This window comes from Aotus nancymaae, unplaced genomic scaffold (genome assembly GCF_030222135.1).
Source record: "Aotus nancymaae isolate 86718 unplaced genomic scaffold, 86718_ANA_hifiasm-v0.15.2.pri h1tg000018l, whole genome shotgun sequence".
Classification (NCBI taxonomy): Eukaryota; Metazoa; Chordata; class Mammalia; order Primates; family Aotidae; genus Aotus; species Aotus nancymaae.
The window spans coordinates 16,008,790-16,034,899 of NW_026988430.1; the positions used below are offsets into that span (position 1 = coordinate 16,008,790).

Here is a 26,110-nt window from a genome sequence, read left to right on the forward strand (position 1 = left end):
TGATGGAGATATTTTGCTATTTTAGCCATTATCTCAAAGTTCCTTCAGTTGCAGCTGTCAGAAATGCACATGAAACTGTCTTTCGCATTAAGAGGAAATTCATTTTTAGGCTTCAGAGGCAACTGAAGCAATGCAAATCGTTGAGTGCCCATTGGACCCCATGAGGGCCTGGAATTAGAAAGTGAAGAGCCCTCTGGAGCCAGGCAGACTCCCTCCAGCTCCTCTGGGGTCATGGGCTATTGTCTCTGTCCTCTGTTGTGTCCTTGCTAGGCTGATATGTTTCCTCCACCTCTCTTGCCCATGCCCACCCCATAGCTCCCAAGTTTATATCTCTGTGTTTCCAGCCTCACCCTGAGACTGAGACCAGTGTCTTTTGTTCCAATTCCAAACTCTTAGGAGAGATACTCAATTAATTCAACCTGGATCAACTGTTCACCTCTGGTCTAATTAAGTGTGACCAGGGGCTGGAGTCACGTGCTATAACCATGTTATTAGAAAAATATCTTTGTAAATAGGATAGTTCTCAAAGAAAGGGGAGCAGCATGAGCTGGGCAAACACCTCACAAAATATTTAATATTATGTTGAATGGGTCAGGAGCGGTGACTCATGCCTGTAATTCCAGCACTTTGGGATGCCAAGGTAGGCGGATCACTAGGTCAGGAGTCTGAGACCAGCCTGGCCAATATAGTGAAACCTGTCTCTACTTAAAAAAAAAAAAAAAAAAAAAAATTAGCTGGGTGTGGTGGTGTGCATCTATAGTTCCAGCTACTCAGGAGGCTGAGGCAGGAGAATAGCTTGAACTCAGGAGGCAGAGGTTGCAGTGAGCTGAGATCATGCCATTGCACTCCAGCCTGGGTGACAGAGTGAGACTGTCTCAAAAAAAAAAATTACGTTGAAGTGAAATTTCCAAGATTCAACTGCTTTTGATTTTCAAGTCAATTTCACGTTTCAACTTAATGCTGCCATAGAAACACTAACTCACAGATTGAGTGGGTGACCCTTTTTCAAGGTGACCAACTCGGTGGGTGCTCTGGCCAAAGCCGTCTACGAGAAGATGTTCCTGTGGATGGTCACCCGCATCAACCAGCAGCTGGACACCAAGCAGCCCAGGCAGTATTTCATCGGGGTCTTGGACATCGCTGGCTTTGAGATCTTTGATGTGAGTTGTGACCGTCTACCTTCTTGTCTGCTTTGCTGAATCTCCAGTGTATTTTCCAAACTCACTCAAACTCTTTGGTATTTGAATCACCCAGTTCAACAGCCTGGAGCAGCTGTGCATCAACTTCACCAACGAGAAACTGCAACAGTTTTTCAACCACCACATGTTCGTGCTGGAGCAGGAGGAGTACAAGAAGGAAGGCATCGAGTGGGAGTTTATTGACTTCGGGATGGACCTGGCTGCCTGCATCGAGCTCATCGAGAAGGTAGAGAGATACGGCTCCCCAGGGACAGCGCCTCCTTGTTGGGGACCCTCACCTTCTTGCTCTGATGCTTTTCTGCTCACAGATTGGTACCCATAACCCCCAGGCTGCAAGCTTTCAGATAGGTAACTGAATGCCTCTGTGCAAACAGAATGAATGTCCAAAATCTGTTCTCACACTGAAAGAGCTTTATGGGTCATTAAAATTCAAGGGCTCAGTTAGCTTGAAGAATGTGATGGAACCCCAGTAAGGACTGTGACATTTCTTAACTATTCGACTTAGTCAAATACCCAAGGAAGCAAGACCATAGAGCAGTGTGGTTCTTGGAGGGATGTTACTATAAAAACAGGAGTTGACATTAACTTTTTTTTTTGAGACAAGAGTCTTGCTCTGTCACCCAGGCTGGAGTGCAGTGGCGCAATCTTGGCTCACTGCAACTTCTGCCTCCTAGGTTCAAGAGATTCTCCTGCCTCCTGAGTAGCTGGGACTGCAGGTGCCCACCACCACATCCAGCTAATTTTTTTTGTATTTTTAGTAGATATGAGGTTTCACCATATTGGCCAGGCTGGTCTTGAACTCCTGACCTTGTGATCTGAATGCCTTGGCCTCCCAAAGTGCTGGGATTACAGGTGTGAGCCACCGCACCTGGAAGACATTAACTTTTTAAAAAGGAATTCCCATAACATTTGAGCATTGCTTGTATTGGAATGAGTATATCTTCCTAAGGTGGCTACTGAGAAATTCAGACATTATTGTTCAAAATATTACTCACATTACTTTATGAGTATCTATGTAACTTTACTTTTTTGTAAACCTACTGAAAAAAGTGAGCTTCATTTATATACACATAATTTCATCCTATATTCTTTGGTTCAGCAAATATTAATTAAGCACATACTCTATGCCTAGCACTTTCTGGTCATCCCCCAAACAGACCAAGAGCCTTGCTCTCTCACAGAGCATACATGCCAGCATTCCTAGTACCAGAGTGAAAGCACCAAAGACGCTCTTTTGGCTTCTCCAGACCACGGAGCATGGGTATGAGCTATTATATGTGGAGGCATAGACTCTCTTATCCTCTTTCCAGCCCATGGGCATCTTCTCCATCCTGGAAGAGGAGTGCATGTTCCCCAAGGCAACAGACACCTCCTTCAAGAACAAGCTGTATGACCAGCATCTTGGAAAGTCCAACAACTTCCAGAAGCCCAAGCCTGCCAAAGGCAAGCCTGAGGCCCACTTCTCGCTGGTGCACTATGCCGGCACCGTGGACTACAACATTGCCGGCTGGCTCGACAAGAACAAGGACCCTCTGAATGAGACTGTGGTGGGGCTGTACCAGAAGTCTTCGCTAAAGCTGCTTTCCTTCCTTTTTTCCAACTATGCTGGTGCAGAGACAGGTAAAATTCTATTATTTCTTTCCCCCGGTTGAACATTCCATGTAATTATTCCTAACCCAGAGCTGCTTGGAAGAATCAGTAATCAGACATGAGCTTCAGTTGAATGTGATGTTTCCGACTTTCAGCTCCATTTTCCTTCCTCCTGCTCTTATTCCCTCTTCTGTGAGAGATTGAGCTCGATGGAGGTAAACAGGGCCTCTCAGTGGCCAAGATAGCCAACATCACGTTGTTTAATAGTTTTCTATTGAGATATAATTTACATATAATAAAATTCACCCTTAAAAAATTTAGCGGTTTTGACCAGGCTGTTGGCTCACGCCTGTAATCCCAGCTCTTTGGGAGGCCAAGGGTGGCTGATCACTTGAGGTCAGGAGTTTGAGACCAGCCTGGCCAACATGGTGAAACCCCATCTCTACTAAAAATACAAAAACCTTAGGCAAGCGTGGTGGCACACGCCTGTAGTCCCAGATACTCATGAGTCTGAGGCAGGAGAATAGCTTTAACCTGAGAAGCAGAGATTACAGTGAACCAAGATTGCATCACTGCACTCCAGCCTGGGAGACAGAGTGAGACTCCATCTCAAAAAAAAAAAAAAAAAAAAAAAATTAGTGGTTTTTAGGATATTCACAATGTTGTGTGACCATCGCCACCGTGGAATTTGACAGCATTTTTCACATCCTTGTAGCTCATGAGCAGATTTCTATTCCCAGCCTCTGGCAACCACTCATCAACTTTCTCTCTCTGTAGATTTGCCTATCTGGCCATTTCATATAATTGAATTATATACTGGTTGCTCTTTTGGGTCTAGCTTTTTTCACTCAGACTAACGTTTTCAAGGTCTGTCCCTATTGTGGCATGTATCAGGACTTTGTTATTTCCTATGGACAAATAATAGCTCATTGTATGTATGAACTGTACATACATACTTAATGATACATTGTATGTATCATTCACATACATCACATTTTGCCTGCACATTCATCAGTTGAACTTTTTGGCTATTGTGCATGATACTGTCATGAACATCTGTAGAGCAGTTTATATGTGAACATAGACTGGCAATCTTTTGGGAATATACAGTACCTAGGAGTAGAGTTGCTGGGTCATAAGGTAACTGTGTTCAATGTTTTGAGTAACTTCTGAAATCCTTTCCAAAGTGGCTACGCAGAGGCCAGGCATGGTGGCTCACACCTGCAATCCCAACACTTTGGGAAGCTGAGGCAGAAGGATCAGTTGAGGCCAGGAGTTCAAGACCAGTCTGGGAACATAGAGATCCTCTAAAATAAAATAAAATAAATTAAATAATTAGCCAGGAGTGATGGTGCTGGGATTACAGGTGTGAGCCACCATACCCGGCGTCAGTATCACTTTTTAAGATTACCAGTAAATATACTTTCAAATAGTTGCCAAAATAAATTATGTGCCATTTCAAATGCATAAATTTAATAAATTAATAAAATATATGAAATATAATTATTCATTAGATAATTATATCTTTAAAAAAATGAAGTCCTCTGGGCAAGGGAATGTAATAAATGTAAACCTGAATGTAATAAATATAAACCTGAAAGGTGAAATCATTTTCACCTTGAGGTCAAGAGTTCCAGACCAGTCTGGCCAATATGGTGAAATCCCATCTCTACTAAAAATACAAAATTAGCCAGGTGTGGTGGTGCATGCCTGTAGTCCAGCTACTTGGGAGGCTGAGTTAGGAGGAGGCTGGGTGGCTGAGATTGCAGTGAGCCATGATTGTGCCACTGCACTTCAGGCTGGATGACAGAGTGACACCCTATCTCAGATAAATAAACAAATAAATGACACAAGCCAGTATCACATTTTTTTTTTTTTTTTGAGACAGAGTTTTGCTCTTGTTACCAAGGCTAGAGTGCAATGGCACGATCTCCACTCACTGCAACCTCCGCCTCCCAGGTTCAAGCAATTTTTGTGCCTCAGCCTCCTCAGTAGCTGGGATTACAAACATGTGCCACGGCACCCGGCTAATTTCTGTATTATAGGTAGAGATAGGGTTTCTCCATGTTGGTCAGGCTAGTCTCAGTCTCCTGACCTCAGGTGATCCACTGGTCTTGGCCTCCCAAAGTGCTGGGATTACAGGAGTGAGCCACCACACCCGGGCCAGTATCTTTTGAAGATTACCAGTAACTATACTTTCAAATGGTTGCCAAAATAGAGTTTTAACATTATGTGCCATTTCAAATGCATAAATTTAATAAATTAATAAATATATGAAATATAATTATTCATTAGATAATTGTATCATTTTAAAAAATGAAATCCTCTGGGCAAGGGAATGTAATAAATGGGAAATAGGCACAAATGTAAACCTGAATGGTGAAATTGTTTTCTTTGAATCTGATCACAGTAGCTCCATAACTGTGTTGCATAACCTCACTTATACCAGCTCTAACGTAAGACCTTGTGTGGATGTGGAGCTGGGGGAGCGGCTTTCCTGCTTTCCCTTCCCCAACCCAAACACACATTCATGCTGGACCCCGGTAGTTAGGAGGCATTTTAAAAACAAACTAAAGGGCTGGGCGCGGTGGCTCACATCTGTAATCCCAGCACTTTGGGAGGCCGAGCTGGGCGGATCACCTGAGGTCAAGAGTTCCAAACCAGTCTGCCCAATATGGTGAAATCCCATCTCTACTAAAAATACAAAAATTAGCCAGGCGTGGTGGTGCATGCTCAGCTACTTGGGAGGCTGAGGCAGGAGAATTGCTTGAACCCGGGAGGCGGAAGTTGCAGTGAGCCGAGATCGCGCCATTGCACTCCAGCCTGGACAACAGAGTGAGACTCTGTCTAAAACAGACAAACAAACAAACAAAACCTCATGTCTCTTATGTCAAAAGGAAACCAGAACTCAGGGCTGGGAAGGGGTGGTTCAGGAAGCCCACTGCTGTGCGCTCTGAGCTGCATCTGACGTGCCTTTCTGTGTCTGTCTCCAGGTGACTCCGGGGGAAGCAAGAAGGGCGGAAAGAAGAAGGGCTCCTCTTTCCAGACCGTGTCGGCCGTGTTCAGGGTTGGTGTTTTGGCAGCTTCCACGTGTGGTTGTTTTTCTGCCCAGGGAACTGGCATTTGCTAAATGTGCTTGTTTTGGTTTATGTCCCAGGAAAATTTAAACAAATTGATGACTAACTTAAGGAGCACCCACCCTCACTTTGTACGATGTCTGATTCCCAATGAGACCAAGACTCCTGGTGAGTACCAGCAGATCTTGCCAAGTATTTGAACAGAACAGGACGCCCTGAGATAATCGCAAATTTCTGTGGGTGTGCATTTGGAAAGGGTTATGGTCTTTATCACTTCTCAAAGTAGTCTCTGAAATAGGATTGCCAGATTTAGCAGATAAAAACACCGGATGTACCCAACACAAAGAAATGATAAATGTTTGAGGTGATAGATATCCCAATTATACAGATATGATCTTTGCACATTTCATGTTTGTATCAAAATATGTGTACCCCATAAATATGTTCAACTATTATGTAGCCACAAAAATGTTAAAAACCGGATGCCATATTAAATTTCAATTTCAGATAAAAGATGAAAAATGTCTTAGGATAGGTATAACCCATGAAATATTTCGGATATATTTACACGAAAAAAGTATTCATTGTTTATCTGAAATTCACATTCAGTGGGGCATCCTGTATCTTATCTGGCATCCCTACTATGAAATCATATCCAAAATATTGTGTGTATGTATATAGGCACATCCGATTCACAGCTTTCATAAGATAAAGGCTCTGTTGACCCCTTTTACCCCAAAGTTAAATATCACTATATTTGGCAAATAATCATCTTAGGTATCTGTTGACAACAGATGCTCAGTGCTGCAAAGAAAAATCAGCACTGAGACAAAGGATCTCTTAGCAAGGCAATCTTTACTTTCTGCAGAAAGGGCGCTCCTGTTAGCCATCTTTCTACAAGAGTACAATGAACAAAGGAAAAGCAGACATATTTCTTTTTTACACATTTGGGGTCGTCCTTACTGCTGTGTCTGATCTCCGTTGGTTGGAGCCAGACCTCATAATCTAAAACTGAACCTGACTGACTAAAAACTTAAAACTTTTCTAAACAGGTAAAAGCAATGGAGAACAAAAAGGAAGTCCAAATAAGGAAGGGGCATAGGCTGCGAGCTGGGACATATCTGTGAGCACGTCCAGCACAGACATCTTGGTTAAAGCACGAGGACACAGAATGTACTACATGCCTGTGAGCGTGTCTAACAGCTACATAGGATAGGGCTTAACAAAGAGTTACTAGCAAGAAGGCTTTGAAGAAAGTTAGTCCTTAAAAGAGACTGTTATTTCTAATGTTTATGATTATTATTATTCTTCTTTAACAAGAAAGGAAATTTTGAAGAGGAACTTTTCTACTTCCTACAGTATCCATAATCAAAATGGCCTCAATAACAGCTGTTTGAGGCCATACTGCATGTCAATCACTTTGTTACATTACCTCTAATCCTTGCCAACAGTTGTCTGCAAGATAGGCATATTGATCTCCATTTCACAAATGAGAAAACTGAGAATTAGAGACTGTATATATAAATAGAGAACCCTGTGCAGTAGAGGGCTCCTTTAACTATCACCGCATCCTGATTTGCAAATATTCCTGGAGTCTAACTTTTTCAGTGTCATTCGTCACAAAGAGGAGAATAAACTGTCACATGGAGCTGTGGCTGGGGGTAGCTTACTCACCAGCTGAGCTGTTCTATGCCAAACACTGGCCTCCCAGCTCAGGATTCAACATCCTGCCTCTGCAACATTACGAGTCAACAGAGGTGTAGATTGTCAGAGAGAAAAAAAAACAAATAGTTCATCTATTACCATGTGACCCTCAGCAGAGCCTTTGAGCTCTTTCTGCCTTAGCTTTTTTGTCTATAACACAAGGATAAGGCCGGGCGCGGTGGCTCACGTCTGTAATCCCAGCACTTTGGGAGGCCGAGGTGGGTGGATCACGAGGTCAAGAGATCGAGACCATCCTGGTCAACATGGTGAAACCTACAAAAAATTAGCTGGGCATGGTGGCGCATGCCTGTAATCCCGGCTACTCAGGAGGCTGAGGCAGGAGAATTGCCTGAACCCAGGAGGCGGAGGTTGCCGTGAGCCGAGATCGCGCCATTACACTCCAGCCTGGGTAACAAGAGCTAAACTTCATCTCAAAAAAAAAAAAAAAAAAAAACAAGGATAAGAGTGGCAATTTAATCTACTATTTACTTCTTGAATAAGCGCTCATAAAGTCATTATTCACTTTGCAAATATTAACTCATTCAACCCACCTTTGAGGCTTGTCGTGAGAGTTCAGTGAATAACTGTAAATCAAGCATTTACAACAGGGCTGAGCATATAGTGAACACCCAGCAAATGTTGGATGTTAATAATAATAATTATTATTATCCTCAGAACCGGAAATAAACTACCCAATAGCCAGTGTGTTATAGTTAGTGAAATTGCATCTTCCATGAAAGTGAGGTTCTAAAGTCCAAGTCAAAGGCAAAAACCAGCTGCATCATTGTGATATGCGTTATTTGGGGTATCCTGCAGCCCCCTGACCAGTGAGTCAGCTTCTCCAGAGTTGGGAAGAGTGGTTACTTTGGTTAAGCATCACTCAAAATCATTGGTTTGTATGTAGGTCTTGGAAAAAAATCCATATCCATTACTGTTATTGTTAATTACACGTTTGCATAAATCAAATGTGCCTGTGGCCTGACTCCCTCTCTAAGCAGATGGCCTGCAAGATGTCAGGGGATGGCTTCAAACTGTGCCACTCCAGGGAATTCTTTTGGTAATCCACTAGCTTACATTTTCTTTGGGAAGGAAAATGTTGCTGAAATTTCCGTCCTTTCCTGTTGTGTTTGCTTCTCCCTAGCTCTGGCACCGACCTCTCTGTTTTTGTGCCCATTTCTGGGACTAGCCTAACACTGATACGGAAGTCTGGTAACACCTTAGAATTCATCTGGTGTGCCCTCCTCATTTTCTAGAAGACTAGAGACGATGGGCATTTCCATGCCTCACCACAGGGCACCTAGAGCTGGGGCTGGGAGTCATGCTCCGTGATCCAATCTCAAGTTCCTTCCTCCCCACAGGCACATACAAAGCTTGCAAGTTGTTCTCCAAATCCTCCGGGTCTTCCTGGGCACAGGTCCTCTGCTCACCTGCTGAACGGGGGCTCCTTGGGAGCAGGCTGCAGCCTCTACTCTCATTCTCCTCTTGCAGCAAGCCTGGGGCCTGCTAAGTCTGTGCTGCTGACTCACCAAAGGCTGGCTTGCTGCTGTTTTTAAATGGTTAAGTGAAAGCCAGCCTTAGCTCACACCTCCCCAGCAACCTAGGGAGTCCATAAAAAGAAGCCATCAGGTTGCCATAGCCCCTCTCCTCTAACCCTCCACGCAACCCCAAGACAGAATTTTCTCCATCCCAATTTGATTTGTGCCTGACCGAGGCTGGTTACCATGAGTACCCACGTTACCTCCCCAGGGGGGCTTGCCCCTCTGGCTCCTCTCTTTCCAGCCAAGTTCCATTTCTCCCCTAATTCCTAGAGCAGGGGCTGAGTGGTCAGCAGATGACTGCCGCCCTGCCTTCAACCCTCTCGGTCCCCTCCCACAGCCTCCTCTTCTTTCTTCTCTTCTTCTTTTCCTCCTCCTCCTTCTTCTCCTTCCCTCCTCCTCCTCCTCGTCCTCCTCCTCCGTCTTCTTCTTCTTTCTTCCTCTTCCTCTTCCCTCTGCTCCTTCTTCTTTTTTTTTTTTTTTTGAAACAGAGTTTTGCTCTTGTTGCCCAGGCTGGAGTGCAATGGCACGATCTCGGCTCACTGCAACCTGCACCTCCTGGGTTCAAGCCATTTTCCTGCCTCAGCCTCCCGAGTAGCTGGGATTACAGATGCCCACCACCATACCTGGCTATTTTTTTTGTATTTTCAGTAGAGATGGGCTTTTGCTATATTGGCCAGGCTGGTCTCAAACTCCTGACTTCAGGCAATCCACCCACCTCGGCCTCCCAAAGTGCTGGGATTACAGGTGTGAACCACTGTGCCCAGCCAGTCTCTTCTTCTTTACTGGGTTACTCTTCTGCAGCCACAGCCTGCAGATTTTCCATCCCCATCCTTGTGTAGACCCAAGAGGGCATCTCAAGTTATCCCACGGGAAGCCCAAGTGCACCCCACACTCACTCTGCCCCGCCTTGCAACCTAGCTACAGAGTCAGGGCTGAGGACAGGAAAAGCGCAATGCTTTGGTTCTTATTGCCATGGTTATGGGGTGCTAGCATCTCCCCAAGAGGTTGGGGTTATTTCTCTGCAGGACCCGCAAGCAGGCTCCAGCCACCCCCAGCCCTCAACCTTGGAGCTGGCACTGATTCTCCCACTCAAGTGTGGGTGTGTTGGAGGCTCTCATGGTGCCTCAGACCATCAACGACAAATGAAGGCATCACAGGCGCACCTGTGGAACATTCTCTCTCCAGGTGTGATGGACCACTACTTGGTCATGCACCAGCTGCGCTGTAATGGTGTCCTCGAGGGCATCCGGATTTGCAGGAAGGGATTCCCCAGCCGGATCCTCTATGCTGACTTCAAGCAGCGGTAGGTTCTCTCTCTCCTGTGCATCCCTCTCCTTCCGAGGGCACCTTTTGCATTCCCCAGAGACACTCCTTGGCCCGAGTATTTGGTGAGCTCCCAAGCCTCCCAGAGTTTCCATGGGCTTCATCTCTTGCTGGAGGAACTGATCCCATGCCCACCGTGAGTGCTGGCCAGCCCAGGTGTTTCCAGATTCAGAGCCCAGACCCTCTAGCGTGATTGTGACTCCAGGCCGGGATGTCTCAACTTCCACACTGTGGACATACAAGCTAGATGGTCCTTTATGGTAGAGGCTGTGCTGAGTGTGGGAGGATTTTAGCAGTAACCTTACCCTCTACTCAGAGATGGGGTAGCAAACCACACCCCTCCCCACTGATCTGTGACAATCAAAACTCCCCAGATACTGCCAAATCACCCCCAGCTGAGGCCCACAGCTCTAGACCAACTCTCTCCTCTGAGCCGCCAACAAGGCCCACAAGTCCAGGCCTTGTCCAGGATGGAGGACAGGAGAGGACCTTCAAGAAGTAGGAGAACCAAGGTCTGCAGGTCACAGTTTATTTCAAGGCTCTTTTCAGCCAGATAAGAACCATTTCCTCTGAAAGCAAACTTCCCACCATGCACTCAGCAGGGTTTCCTTCTTTCATGCCTCTCTCCCACCCACCATAGCCTCCTGGCCTAGAATCAGCCCCTCGCTATTACCATCTCCCAGACCAGCTGTACAACATTCCACTTCCTTCTCCCAGACCAGCTGTACAACATTGCACTTCCTCCTAAGACTGGAGCAGAAGAAGGTTCTAGAAGGCCTGGTCTCAGCTATGAAGGCTTTCGGGGGACTGGAAGCCATTCGGGAAATGTCCTCTCCCCTCAGGTACCGGATCCTCAATGCCAGTGCCATCCCTGAAGGGCAGTTCATTGATAGCAAAAACGCCTCGGAGAAGCTCCTGAACTCCATCGACGTGGACCGGGAGCAGTTCAAGTTCGGCCACACCAAGGTGAGAACAGACGAAGCTGGGACTTCCCTAGTAAGCCCACGGCCCTGGGCTGCTTGTTTGCTGATCAGAGAAAGGGTCCCCTTCCCCTTCTGGTCCCCCTGATCATCCTTGCCCAGTCGCCCAGGTAAAGGGAGCCCTGTGTCTCAGTACAAAGAGCTTATCTCCTGTTGGTTTGTAAGTGGCTAGAAGCTTAGATTAGAAGCCTGAGCCCCATGATGGAGCAAGGATAGGGAAAGCTGATGGAAAACTCTAGTGCTCCAGAGGCAAGAAAGAGCCAAAGAGAGAGGAAAACGTAGAGAGGACACCAGGGACAGAGAGGCCTTGAGGGGAAAGACTGTAACCAATCAACCAGCTACCAGGCGAGGCACAGTGGCTCACACCTGTAATCCTAGTGCTTTTGGGAGGCCAGAGCAGGATTGCTTGAGGCCGGGAGATGGAGGCTGCAGTGAGCTTGATCACTGACTGCACTCCAGCCTGGGCAACAGAGCGAAACCCTGTCTCAAAAACCAAAAACCAAAAACCAAAAAACAAAGAAACTAGCTACCGATTACTGAGCACATGAGTATCAGCCCTGTGGGAAGCGTCCTGCACATACTTCATGGACTCCCCTCACTAACCACCGAGGTGGGAGTGATGATGGTGGGGTGGTCCTTACTCATCAGGTTCTTGGGAGGCCGAGAAACTTGCTGAAGGTCACATGGATAGATAGTGAGTGGCAGAGGTCAGCTTCAAATCCTGGCCTGTCTCCAAAGCTGTACACCTCAGAAAGGGGCAGGCTGCGGGTCCCCACCAAGGAAGAGCCTGCTGGCCCCAGAGTGTGCTTTGTTTCCCTGGAATGTCATGGGGACAATGGGTGAAGTGGGCCTGAGGGTGGGGCCAGCTTTCCCGGATGGACAGAGGAAGAGGGTGAAGCCAACGCATCTGTGAATCTCTCTGGTCTGGACACAGTTGCATCCCATGGTTTCTTTCTGGACTCATCTTTGCTTCCTGTACATGAGTTCTCTCACAACTGGTCTCTGTGGGTTGGTGAGGCCTGGAACAAACTTTTTTTTTTTTGAGACAGTCTCACTCTGTCACCCTGGCGGGAGTGCAATGGCACCATCTCAGCTCACTGCAACCTCCACTTTCTGGGCTCAAGTGATTCCCCTGCCTCAGCCTCCTGAGTATCTGGGATTATAGGCGCACGCCATCACGCCCGGCTAACTTTTGTATTTTTAGTAGAGACAGGGTTTCAGCATGTTGGCCAGGCTGGTCACAAACTCCTGATCTCAAGTGATCTGCCCACCTCGGCTTCCCAAAGTGCTGGGATTATAGGCGTGAGCCACCGCCCCTGGCCTGGAACAGACTCTGGAACAGGCTGCCTCACTGCCCAGGAGGGGCCATGGAGGAGACCAGAGCCACCGAGAAGCGAGTCCTGGAAACAGAATTGCTGCCCCCGCAGTACTGTGAGGGTTGAGGCTCAGAGCTGGGCAGAAACAGGCCCCCTCAAGGGCCCGGTTGAACACCTGCTGAGGAAAAAGCAAGGCTCTTCTGTCTTTTAATGCAGGTGTTTTTCAAAGCTGGGCTCCTGGGGCTTTTGGAGGAGATGAGAGACGAGAAGCTGGTGACGCTAATGACACGCACGCAGGCCTTGTGCAGGGGGTACCTGATGCGGGTGGAGTTCAAGAAGATGATGGAGAGGAGGTGATGCAGACCCTCACCTCCGCCTTATCCTGCCCTCCCTGCTTAGCAGCTGATTGTTGCTGCCTGCTTTTCGTATCGGATCTCCATGTGCTTGCTCTTTCTCTGTTCATCTGTTTAACGCATCTAGTGAGTGGCAATCCTGGGCTGGGTGCTCTGCATGGCACTGCGGATATGGAAGTGAACCCTGCCCCCACGGGGTCACAGAGAAGTGGGAAGCAGACACATGCATGGCTGGTTTGAATGACTGTGACAAGCGCAATGTTCGAGTTATGGGGAGGGGGAGGGAGAACCGGCAAGAAGCCCCCAGCCTGGTTGCGGGGGGTTGGAGTTGGCATGAAGGTGTCAGCAAGAAGAAAGCACTTTCTGGTTATTCTTTCTTTCCCTCCCTCCCTTCCTTTCTTCCTTTCCTTCCTTCCTTCCTTTTTCTTTCTTTCTTTTTCTTCTTTCCTTCTTTCTTTCTTTCTCTCTCTCTCTTTCTTTTTTTGAGACAGAGTCTTGCTCTGTCATCCAGGCTGCAGTGCAGTGGCACAGTCTCAGCTCACTGCAACCTCCACTTTCCGGGTTCAAGCAATTCTCCTGGATCAGCCTCTCTAGTAGCTGGGATTACAGGCATGCACCACCATGCCTGGCTAATTTGTTTTGTTTTGTTTTGTTTTGTTTGAGACAGAGTCTTGCTCTGTTGCCAGGCTGGAGTGCAATGGTGCAATCTTGGCTCACTACAACCTCTGCCTCCCAGGTTCAAGTGACTCTCCTGCCTCAGCCTCCCGAGTAGCTGGGACTACAGGCGCGTGCTACCAGGCCCAGCTAATTTTTGTATTTTTAGTAGAGATGGGATTTCACCATGTTGGCCAGTCTGGTCTCAATCTCCTGACCCTGTGATCCACCCGCCTCGGCCTCCCAAAGTTCTGGGATTACAGGCGTGAGCCACAGCGCCTGGCTGAAGAAAGCACTTTCTGAAGCAAGCCTTGCATAACCTGAGAATGGGTGGTCTGGGAGGAAGCCCAACTAACAGGTGGCTGTCACTGGAATAGAGAGCAAGAAGCAGGCAGGGGAGGCCCCCATTGTCACAGTCAGAAACCCAGGCTGCATACTGCCATTGACGGAGAGCTGTAGAAGGTGTGTGAAGAGAGGAGGGGTAGGACTGGGTCACGCTAGGAGGGGAGGGACACAAGGCTATAAAGGTAGAAGTCCAAATAAGGGATGACCAGGACCTGAAGTAGAACATGGTTGATGGGTGAGAGAGGAGGGCATGGATTAAAGGAACGTTTAAGTCTCCTTCCTTTAATAATTCAAGAGAAGGAATAGCAACATTGATGACTGGCCATCTGCGGGGATTGCAGGGAGAGGGGGTGTGGGTGGGAGGCTGTTCTCCCTGGTTCCCTGATCCCTGTGTGGCTCTGACTCTCAGAGCCATAATGGACTGCCATCATGTATGCACAAGGAATCACTCCCAGGCATCGAGCTTGGTGAGGCAAATGGAAGCCAGCACAGAGATGAAAAGAATCTTGACTGGGTGCGGTGGCTCATGCCTGTAATCCCAGCACTTTGGGAGGCCGAGGCGGGTGGATCATGAGGTCAAGAGATCAAGACTATCCTGGCCAACATGGTGAAACCCTGTCTCCGCTAAAAATACAAAAATCAGCAGGTGTGGTGGCATGCACCTGTAGTCCCAGATACTTGGGAGGCTGAGGCAGGAGAATCGCTTGAATCTGAGAGGCGAAGTTTGCAGTGAGCCGAGATCGCGCCACTGCACTCTGGCCTGGCGAAAAAGTGAGACTCCGTCTAACAACAACAACAAAAAATCTCAAGAAGGGAAAGAAAAGCCAGTGTTCAGGAATCCATAAGCTATACAAACATAAAGCTGTGGAGGGTGAAGGGGAGGAGATCATGTGGGTGACTCTGGGATGTAAACAGCAATAGAAATTAGGAATACAGGCCAGGCACAGTGGCTCATGCCTGTAAGCATAGCACTTTGGGAGGCCGAGGCAGGCGGATCACCTGAGATCGGGAGTTCGAGATCAGTCTGGCCAACATGGAGAAACCCCATCTCTACTAAAAATACAAAAATTAGCTGGGCATGGTGGTAGGTGCCTGTAATCCCAGCTACTTGGGAGGCTGAGGCAGGAGAACTGGGAGGCAGAGGTTGCAGTGAGCCGAGATTGCACCACTACAGCCCAGCCTGGGCAACAGAGGAAGTCTTCATCTCAAAAAAAGAAGAAAAGAAAAAACTGTCACCGTCAGAAAGAAAAAAAGAGAGAAGGAAAAAAAGGGAGAGAGGGAGGGAGAGAGGGAAAGAAGGAAGGAAGGGAGGGAGAGAAAGGGAAGGAGGGAAGGAAGGAGGGAGGGAGGGGAAAGGAAGGAAGGAAGGGGAAGGGAAGGCAAGGCAGGAAGACAAAGGAAGGAAGGAAGGAAAGAAGGAATTAGGAAGACAGATCAACTCTACTAGGGCAAGAGACTGGGAGATGACCAAGGACAAGTCCTGGATTTCTTCAGCAGGAAGAGAGGCCCCACATGGCAACATACAATGAAACAGGAAAAATGTTGATGGAATCTAAGGCAGAAAAAGTTTCAAAAGTTGAGAGCTGATTAAAACATTCAATGGGGAGAAAGACCCAATAAAATAGGAGTGAAAGCTATTCCTTGCATTAAGCATTAGAAGCCCACTGATGCCCTCAGGCAGGGCACTCTCAGTAGGGTGGTGGAAGGGGCAGCCAGGTGACCAGGAGCCCGCAGGTGGCCCCATGCCCTCTCCTACCTTCCAACCTCTGCACGTGCCATTTCCTCTGCCCCACATTTGCAGACCTACTCTGGATCCAGAGGATCTGCCAAACTTGGCTGCACCTCCTTCACACCTAACCAGGAAGGATGGAGGATGGGGCCGGTGGGGGACAGGTGGGGGGTGCAGAGACCAGACCTTGCTGGGTTTATTGATTCGAGTCCTAACGGGTGTACAGGGACTCCATCTTCTGCATCCAGTACAACATCCGCTCTTTTATGAATGTCAAGCACTGGCCCTGGATGAACCTGTTCTTCAAAATCAAGCCCCTGCTGAAGAGTGCAGAGGCCGAGAAGGAGATGGCCACCATGAAGGAAGATTTCGAGAAGACCAAGGAAGAACTGGCCCGATCCGAGGCACGCAGGAAGGAGCTGGAGGAGAAAATGGTCTCCCTGCTGCAGGAGAAGAATGACCTCCAATTGCAGGTCCAGTCTGTAAGTACCTTCTACCTGACAATGCGAGACACAGACTCTGGAGGACAAAAAAGGGGGAGGAACATTGAGGCCCCCATCAGGTGTCTATTCGAGAGATGGCGGTGCCACCCAGTGGTCATTTGGAGTATTGCAGCACCACCCTGCTCGTGAAAGGATGCCTGGCCCCAGGCTTAGCCAAAGCAGTGAGTGCCAGAAATTATGTCTGCAAAGTAAATTTGCGCTCTCCCTGATTTCTCCCCATCATCGTAGAGTTACATATATTTTGCTGTGGGCATGAGGGATATATATGTGTGTCGTATATATGCACCACACCTTTTAAAAATCAATAAAAATCAAAATTAAATATCAAAATTAAATAACCCAATTCAAAGTAGCAAGAGTAATTTTCCATATATTATTTACAATAATATGTAAAAGGTGCTTTAGGCCAGGTGTAGTGGCTCATGCCTGTAAACCAGCACTTTGGGAGGCCGAGGTGGGAGGATCACTTGAGCCCAGGAGTTCAAGATCAGTCTGGGTATCATGGCAAACCTCATCTCTACAAAAAATTAGAAAACCTAGCCAGGCATGGTGGTGCATGCCTGTAGTCCCAGATACTCAGAAGGCTGAGGTGGAAGGATGACCTGAGCCCGGGGGGTCGAGGCTGCAGTGAGCCGAGACCACACCACTGCACTCCAGGCTGGACAACACAGTGAGACCCCCATCTCAAAAAAAAGTGCTTTAAAGATACATAGTCTTATCAAAGAAATGGGCAGTATACATGTCTCTTTCACAGAGTGAAACAATTTCTAATTTTCCCTTTTTTTTTTTTTGAGACTGAGTCTTGCTCTGTCACCAGGCTGGAGTGTAGTGGCACAATCTTGGCTCACTGAAACCTCCATCTCCTAGATTCAAGCGATTCTCCTGCCTCAGCCTCCTGATTAGCTGGGATTACAGGCACACGCCACCATGCCTGGCTAATTTTTGTATTTTTAGTAGAGACGGGGTTTCACCCTGTTGACCAGGATGGTCTCGATCTCTTGACCTTGTGATCTGCCCACCTCGGCCTCCCAAAGTGCTGGGATTACAGGCATGAGCCGCTGCTCCTGGCCTATAATTTCCTTCGGCTTTTACCTTCTGCTTTATATACTCCGGCCTATAATTTCCTTCTGCTTTCACCTTCTTTATATGCAGAACATTTTCTGCTCCCCTTTTCACTTTCCCCATCAGTAAAGCAAGTTATTAGGAGCACTTTCTAGTGAGTTATTAGGAGTACAGTGGGCAAGAGAACAGTTCTTGGAACCAGATAACTGGGTTTCTATCCCAGATGCTCCATGCGTGACCTTGGACAAGCTATGTATCCTCTTTGTGCTTCCACTGTCTCATCTGTAAGATGGGCATCGTCACCTACTCACCTCATCCAGCTGTTGAAGAATCAGAGTGGTTAATGCCTGTAAAATGCCTAGCACACAGCTCATGTTTATGATGTTCAGTAAACATTAGCACGGGTGCTTGCCAGTCTCCTCCATACATTACCCTGCAGTGTGTATCTTAAAATACTCTCATATGGCTGGGCCCAGTGGCTCAGGCCTGTAATTCCAGCACTTTGGAGGCCAAGGTGGGTGGATCACGAAGTCAGGAGTTTGAGATCAGTCTGACCAACATGGTGAAACCCCATCTCTACTAAAAACACAAAAATTAGCTGGGCATGGTTGCCTGTGCCTGTAATCCCAGCTACTCAGGAGGATGAAGTGGGAGAATTGCTTGAACACGGGAGGCGGAGGTTGCAGTGAGCCAGGATCACGCCACTGCACTCCAGCCTGGGCAACAGAAAAGGTTCCGTCTCAAAAAAACAACCCAACAACAACAAAAAACTTCTCATATGGGAGGATATAGCCCAGTTATAACAGAAGTAGCTGATCTTGGTCTGTCCAAGAGATTCACTGCAGGGTCTTCTGGGACATAGGGATTCAATCATGAATTCTTGGGTGTTTTTAATTATCCATTCTGTGGTTCAAGGAGACACAGCTAAGGAGACATAGGCAGAACTTTTCCATTGAAAGGACCAGGCACGGTGGCTTATCCCTGTAATCCCAACACTTTGAGACAGGGCAGGAGAATTACTTGAGGTCAGGAGTTCAAGACCAGCCTGGATAACTTAGTGACAACTTATCTCTAGAAAATAAATAAATACATACTTTTTAAAAAAATTTAATTAAAGTTAAAAGATAGTAATGTTTTGAAAATATTTTGTCAGCTTGAGATAACTGAGAGTAGATGAGTCATTTTCCAACTGGTGGTAGCAGGAAGAGTGAGATGACCAGCTGTTCAAATTTAGCAAATTTCTAGAGCCTTCATTTTTCTTTTTTTTTTTTTTTTTTTTTTTTTGAGATGGAGTCTCGCAATGTCACCTAGGCTGGAGTGCAATGGCGTTGTCTTGGCTCACTGTAACCTCTGCCTCCCAGGTTCACGCGATTCTTCTGCCTCAGCCTCCCGAGTAGCTAGGATTACAGGCATACACCACCACACCCAGCTAATTTTTTGTATTTTTAGTTGAGACGAGGTTTCACTATGTTGGCCAGACTGGTCTCAAACTCCTGACCTCATGATCCACCCACCTTGGCCTCCCAAAGTTCTGGGATTACAGGCGTGAGCCACTACACCCAGCTTCATCCTTTAAAATGAACTTGTAACTTCATGAACTCCTCTGAGATTATTATAAGTGAGGCCAGGCACAGTGGCTCACACTTGTAGTCCCAGCACTTTGGGAGGCTGAGGCAGGAGGATCACTTGAGGCTGAAAGTTTGAGACAAGTCTGGGCAACACATTGAGACCCCATCTGTACAATTAAAAAAAAAATAGACAGGCATGGTGGCACATCCCTTGTAGTTCCAGCTACTTGGAAGGCTGAGGTGGGAGGATTGCTTGAGCACAGGAGTGTGAGGCTGCAGCGGGCTATACTCGCCCCAGTACACTCCAGCCTGGGCTACAGACCAAAACTCATCTAAAAAGAAAAAGTGTGTATACGGGTAATATCTAAGTTTATGTACGTGTGTGTGCAGCGTGTGCACCTGTGCGTGCACGTGTGTGCGTGATCCATTTCTTGGCTTAGGTGTAGATAAGGGCTTGTAGAGGGTGATGCCCTTTCTTTGTAGTGTTTTCCAAGGGGCCAATCAAAACGTAAAATGACCTGGTTCTTTCAGGAAACAGAAAATCTGATGGACGCTGAGGAACGGTGTGAAGGACTCATCAAAAGCAAGATCCAACTGGAAGCAAAAGTCAAGGAGCTGACCGAGAGACTGGAAGAGGAGGAGGAGATGAATTCTGAACTGGTTGCCAAGAAGAGGAATCTGGAAGATAAATGCTCCTCTCTCAAGAGAGACATTGATGACCTGGAGCTGACGCTGACCAAAGTTGAAAAGGAGAAACATGCCACAGAGAACAAGGTGCGCAAACCTCAGAGACCTCGCTGTGTCTCGACCAGACTTCATTCTCTCTGTAAGGAGGAGAAAAGGTGGCCTAGAAGCCCGTCAATACAACATTGCCCGGAAATGAGACGCCGGAGTCAAGGAGAAGGGTAGTTAAGTCCCAGCAAGTTCTGTTCTCTGCCATCTTTTCTATCCCATAGGCTTTTTTTTTTTTTTTGAGACGGAGTCTTGTTCTGTCACCCATGCTGAATATAGTGGCACAATCTCAGCTCACTGCAACCTCCGCCTCCCATGTTCAAGCAATTCTCCTGCCTCAGCCTCCTGAGTAGCTGGGATTACAGGCATGTGCACCACCATGCCCAGCTAATTTTTGTATTTTTAGTAGAGATGGGTGTTTCACCATGCTGGCCAAGCTGGTCTCGAACTCCTGACCTCAGGTGATCCACCTGCCTCGGGCTCCCAAAGTGCTGAGATTACAGGCATGAACCACCGTACCCGGCCCCATAGGCTCTTCCCAGCCCTCCCTGGCTGTATCACAAACTTCTAGCATTTCTTTGAGAGGAAGGACTGTTTCATATTCTTCTTTATTTCCCATAGCACCAAGCACAGGGATCGCAAACATGAAGGCGTACAGGGGCCAGACAGATAGTGAAGGAGGCAGAAGACTGGAGAACACCAAGGACTGTCTGACAGGAGGGTTTACCGGTGGGATGGAGGCTGAGACAGCCTTTGGGAAAGTCATTTGGAATTACTTAATCAAATTAAGAATCCAGATAACCGACGACCCAGTAATCGGCTCCTGGGTGTATAGATCAAGGACTTCTTCCACCTGTCCACAAGAGGACTTGTCCTAGGGTGTTTGCAGTGGCATTGCTTGTGGGAGACAGCTGGAGGCAGTGCCAGGGTCCACCATGGGGAAAACAGAGAGGTAAAATGTAGTACATAGGCTGGGCATGCTGGTTCACACCTGTAATCCCAACACTTTGGGAGGCTGAGGCAGGTGGATCGGGAGGTCAGAGGTTCAAGACTAGCCTGGCCAAGATGGCGAAAGCCCGTCTCTACAAAAAATATAAAAATTAGCCAGGGGTGGTGGTGGGTTCCTGTAATCCCAGCTACTCAGGAGGCTGAAGCAGAGAATTGCTTGAACCCAGGAGGCGGAGATTGCAATGAGCCAAGATTGTGCCACTGCACTCCAGCCTGGGTGACAGAGCGAGACTCCATCTCAAAAAAAAAAAAAAAATGTAGTAGATACACACTAGGGATGGGTTGTGCACACCAAATATTAACCCCTACTGCTAGGAAAATGTAAGAAAATGAAATATGCAGCATGATAGCATTTATGTAGACAACAACCATACGCACACAATACAACAACATACATTTGAACAAAAATATGCAGTCACTGACATGATTCATATCATAATGGGTTGCCCATGAGGTGGGCTAAGGGGTGCGAACTGCTGAGTGTAAGATGACAATGGCAGCTGACACTCAGAGTCAGTGCTGGATAGACACTGGGAGTAATGGAAAGAGACACTCCAGAGGGCTGGGGACTGTGGCAAACTGAGGAGCTCTTGCCCCGTCCACAGATGGCAGCCGTGACTCAGCCCCAGCCAACTGTTGTCGGGGAGAATGGGAATCCAGCATTGTCAGAGTTTCTGGGTTTCCATGAGAAGCCAGAAATCCAAGTTTTATGTGAAATCTCATTTTTTTTCAATGTTTATAACATTTTAAAAACTGTAAACTACTATGTGGACTAAAGAAAATATGGGCAGAAGGGCCGGGCGCGGTGACTCACGCCTGTAATCCCAGCACTTTGGGAGGCCGAGGCAGGCAGATCACGAGATCAAGAGATGGAGACCACCCTGGCCAACATGGTGAAACCCTGTCTCTACTAAAAATACAGAACTTGGCTGGCCATGGTGGCGTGTGCCTGTCGTCCCAGCCTTGGGGGGCTGAGGCAGGGAGAATTGCTTGAACCTGGGAGGCGGAGGTTACAGTGAGCCAAGATCTCGCCACTGCACTCCAGCCTGGGCAACAGAGTGAGACTCTGTCTCAAAAAAAAAAAAAAGAAAGAAAGAAAAAAGAAAAAGAAAAGAAAATATGGCCAGATTCAGTCCATAGATTAGGAATTAGCAACTTCTGATCTAGAAGCCGGTTGGACAGGAAAAAGTTTCCACTTAATGCCTTCAAGCTCCACGTTTGGTGCCTGCCTCCTGCTTCCTGATAACACAGTACTCCCGTTCTGAATTTTCTTGCATAGCGCTTCATGCCTCTCCTTCCCCTTCCTGCCTCATTCTAAATCCTAATCAGCCAACCTAATAAACACATTTCCGCAGGCATATTATGAGCAAATATAGATTGATGTGTTACCCTTCAAAGGCAGCCCATTTGCATTTTAACACTGCCCTTCCTTGTAAAATATAATGCCCTCCTTAAAGGAATAATCCTAATGCGAGAGTTTGAGGCACCGTGATAGACCATAAAGGAAGATAAAGAACGGAGAGGTTGTCAATTCCAGGAGGTAAAAAAGAGGGAAAATGAACAAAGAAGCAACAGCTTTTGTTGATGGAAGCTTCTGGCTTAATCGTTTCAATATTAAATCGCTGTTGATATTATCCTAGGTAAAGAATCTTTCCGAAGAAATGACAGCACTTGAAGAAAACATTTCCAAATTGACCAGAGAAAAGAAATCTCTGCAGGAAGCCCATCAGCAAACACTGGATGATCTTCAGGTTGAAGAAGATAAAGTCAATGGTCTAATCAAAATCAATACCAAGCTCGAACAGCAAACAGATGATGTGAGGATGTTTTACTACGATGTTTTAGCATTTATTGCTTGTAAAGCACAGGCAAGAGACGGTCTAACTAGAATGCAGGGCTTGAGAGGTCAGACTCTGGAATCAGCCCCACCCTGACCCTGAAGGAGTCTAGGGTACTGAGCAAGCTGCTTATCCTTGCAAAGCCTCAGCTCATGCCTCGTGAAATGGCGATGTAAATAGCTCCATCTCAGAGGGTTTTCACAGAAAGCTCAGCACATAGAAAGTGTTCAGTAAAACACAGCTGCTAATATTGTTATCATCTTCATCATCGTTATCATTAGCGTCCGCTTATAGGTCCTCTGGGTTGCAAACCCTCCAATCCTGTTGTAACGTTATTAAAGATGGTTCCGTCTGTGGCCATGAAAATGACTATTTCCGCCCCATCACATTACATTATTGTTCTTAGAGATGTAAGAGCCAAGTTCAGGTTTTACTCACTATTGTGGTTAGAGATTATTTTCTAGATATCTTTAATTTTTCTGAGCCCAGGGTAGGCGTGCTCCTCCTCTACAGCCCTGTTCCCTGTTCCACGTGTGCATGTGTGTGTGTGCACACACAAATTCCTTGCCTCCCATGGTTGCATAACGCATGTGAGCAGGGAAGGCATGATGGTGTACCGCATGGACCTTCACAGTGCTGTCCACAGAAGCCCCCATTAAGAGTGTGCTCCTGTGGGTTCCATACCCCTACAGGGAACATGATCTGGGCCAGGCCGAGTGGCAATCAGCTGAGAGAGGCATCAGGAGGCCCCTGAGGGATCCAGCCCCGCCCTGGGTAGCCTTTTCTGGTAGACAGAAGATGGGGGATCTAGGGGCAAGATTTGCTTCCTCCTGGGGTAAGAGGCTTGCAGCCAGCACCCTCCAGGAGCCCCAGGAAGTTCCAGGCCATGTGTCTGGCTGCACCAGACAAAAGGAGCAACACTTCCCCAGCAGGGGCTTAATTTTCTACCTGTGTGTCTTCTCAGCTTGAGGGTTCCTTAGAGCAGGAGAAGAAGCTGCGGGCAGATCTGGAAAGGATGAAGAGGAAGCTGGAAGGAGACCTGAAAATGACCCAGGAATCCATTATGGATCTAGAAAATGACAAGCAGCAAATAGAAGAGAAATTGAAAAAGTAGGTATTTCATTTGCTACCTCCGTGTCTGAGCCTAAAATCCAACTTTCACCCTTCTCCAAGAGGCTTGTATTTCATGCTCTTTTTTAAAAAAAATCTATTTGCAGGAAGGAGTTTGAAATCAGTCAGTTACAAGCCAAAATAGATGATGAACAAGTCCACAGTTTGCAGTTTCAAAAGAAGATTAAAGAGTTGCAGGTGAAAGCATCAAAACCTTCCCAATCACAACAATCCCTTTGCAAGAGCGCCCCTCCTTGCTCTTTCCCCCTTATTTCTTCAGCTGCTTCTTTCTTTCCTTCTGCTAAAGCTAGAGGTGTCCTGTCCTTTTCTTTATTTTTTGAAAATAATATTTAAATGTTCTAAGTAACCCATAAACATGCTTCCTTGCAAAGGTTCAAAATATGCCCAGTAAAGCTAAATATTATTGATAAGGGTGCTTTGACCACCGCCCGTAAGCCCAGCGTCCTCCCCATCTTCTCAGAAGTAATTACCAGTTTCCGTTGGATATGCATCCTTCTGCATCTCTTGCTATGTGTTTTTGTACACATTTAAGACCCCCAAAAATATGTAGTACACATGCAGAAAAGGTTCTTGTTTCTTTTTTTTTTTTTTTTTTTTTTTTTTTTGAGACGGAGTTTCGCTCTTGATACCCAGGCTGGAGCGCAATGGCGCGATCTCGGCTCACCGCAACCTCCGCCTCCTGGGTTCAGGCAATTCTCCTGCCTCAGCCTCCTGAGTAGCTGGGATTACAGGCACGCGCCACCGTGCCCAGCTAATTTTTTTGTATTAGTAGAGACGGGGTTTCACCATGTTGACCAGGATGGTCTCGATCTCTTGACCTCGTGATCCACCCGCCTCGGCCTCCCAAAGTGCTGGGATTACAGGCTTGAGCCACCGCGCCCGGCCAGGTTCTTGTTTCTTTACAGTCTTAGCGTAAATATCATACTGAGAGCATCACTCTGCAACTTGCTCCTTTTTTTTTTTTTTTCCCGAGACGGAGTCTCGCTCTGTTGCCCAGGCTGGAGTACAGTGGCACGACCTCGGCTCATTGCAACCTCCACCTTTCAGGTTCAAGCCAGTCTTCTGCCTCAACCTCCCGAGTAGCTGGGACTACAGGCGCATGCTACCATGCCTGACTAATTTTTGTATTTTTAGTAGAGACGGGGTTTCACCATATTTTCCAGGCTTGTCTCGAACTCCTGACCTCGTGATCCACCCGCCTTGGCATCCCAAAGTGCTGGGATTACAGGTGTGAGCCACCACGCCTGGCCTACTTGCTCCTTTCTTTTGGCAACATGATCTGCAGAGCCATCCATGATAGATGTGGGTCAGTGTCTACCTGCTTCATAGACTTCTAGAGCAAGTCTCCATCATGATTGATTGGAGCATTCCCTTACTAATGGACACTTAGGTTGTTTCCAAGTTTTTCACCAATTTAATATTATATTGTATTTTCTGTTGTTGTTGTTTTTTGAGGCAGAGTCTTGCTCTGTTGCCCAGGCTGGAGTGCAGTGGAGCAATCTCCACTCACTGCAACCTCCTGGATTCAAGCAGTTCTCCTGCCTCAGCCTCCCGAGTAGCTGGCACTACAGGTGCCCGCCACCACACCCGGCTAATTTTTGTAGTTTTAGTAGAGGTGGGGTTTCATCATATTGGCCAGGCTGGTTTCAAACCCCTGACCTCAAATGATCCACCCACCTCGTGCTGCATACCCACAATTCCTCACCACCCAGCCCCTCCCAAAGGGGGCTGCCCCCTCCTCTACCATAACATTCCTGATACAGTGATCCTTTCAGGCCCGCATAGAAGAGCTGGAGGAGGAAATTGAAGCGGAACACACACTAAGAGCCAAGATTGAGAAGCAGCGCTCAGATCTGGCCAGGGAGCTGGAGGAGATCAGCGAGAGGCTGGAAGAAGCCAGTGGGGCCACTTCTGCCCAGATTGAGATGAACAAGAAGCGGGAGGCTGAGTTCCAGAAAATACGCAGGGACCTAGAGGAGGCCACCCTACAGCACGAAGCCACGGCGGCCACCCTGAGGAAGAAGCACGCAGACAGTGTGGCTGAGCTTGGGGAGCAGATTGACAACCTGCAGCGGGTGAAGCAGAAGCTGGAGAAGGAGAAAAGCGAGCTGAAGATGGAGATCGATGACATGGCCAGCAACATCGAGGCTATCTCCAAGTCGAAGGTACCTGATTGACCGACCCTTCTGTTCTTGGAGAACGCAAGGCAGCCGTGGTCACCTGCCCCCAGCACATTTGAACATGCCCACCAAATGCACTGCATGTTCTACACTGCCCTCTTCCCTATTTCCGCCTATTTCCAGTTCCTCACATTTACTCATGTCCTTCGTCTTATCCATCTGGGCTGCTGCAACACAATGTTTTAGACTGGGTAATTTATAAACAATAGAAATGTATCACTCACAATTTTGGACGTTGGGAAGTCCAAGATCAAAGTGCCAGCAAATGCGGTGTCTGGTG

The 26,110-nt window shown here is 47.3% G+C and overlaps 1 protein-coding gene and 1 long non-coding RNA gene across 4 annotated transcripts in view; one reads left to right on the top strand and one right to left on the bottom strand.

Annotated features, from left to right (window-relative positions):
* MYH13 (myosin heavy chain 13) overlaps window positions 1-26,110 on the top strand; it is a 61,542-nt gene that overhangs the window by 17,159 nt on the left and 18,273 nt on the right. Inside the window, exons 12-25 of the mRNA XM_064378310.1 lie at window positions 1,011-1,160; window positions 1,255-1,425; window positions 2,510-2,819; window positions 5,783-5,856; window positions 5,947-6,034; window positions 10,294-10,411; window positions 11,274-11,397; window positions 12,944-13,080; window positions 16,035-16,290; window positions 19,473-19,715; window positions 22,322-22,498; window positions 23,484-23,629; window positions 23,737-23,827; window positions 25,426-25,815. Coding sequence (XP_064234380.1) covers window positions 1,011-1,160; window positions 1,255-1,425; window positions 2,510-2,819; window positions 5,783-5,856; window positions 5,947-6,034; window positions 10,294-10,411; window positions 11,274-11,397; window positions 12,944-13,080; window positions 16,035-16,290; window positions 19,473-19,715; window positions 22,322-22,498; window positions 23,484-23,629; window positions 23,737-23,827; window positions 25,426-25,815 — 2,475 coding nt within the window. The remainder of the gene's footprint in view (window positions 1-1,010; window positions 1,161-1,254; window positions 1,426-2,509; window positions 2,820-5,782; window positions 5,857-5,946; window positions 6,035-10,293; window positions 10,412-11,273; window positions 11,398-12,943; window positions 13,081-16,034; window positions 16,291-19,472; window positions 19,716-22,321; window positions 22,499-23,483; window positions 23,630-23,736; window positions 23,828-25,425; window positions 25,816-26,110) is intronic.
* The window catches only part of LOC135275757 (uncharacterized), a 40,638-nt gene that overhangs the window by 1,105 nt on the left and 13,423 nt on the right, over window positions 1-26,110 (bottom strand). For 2 of the 3 annotated variants that reach the window (XR_010343334.1, XR_010343333.1), the window contains one exon: window positions 3,903-4,096. The exons of the other annotated variant lie outside the window; for it this stretch is intronic. This is a non-coding gene — a long non-coding RNA (uncharacterized LOC135275757). The remainder of the gene's footprint in view (window positions 1-3,902; window positions 4,097-26,110) is intronic. 3 annotated transcript variants of the gene reach the window in all.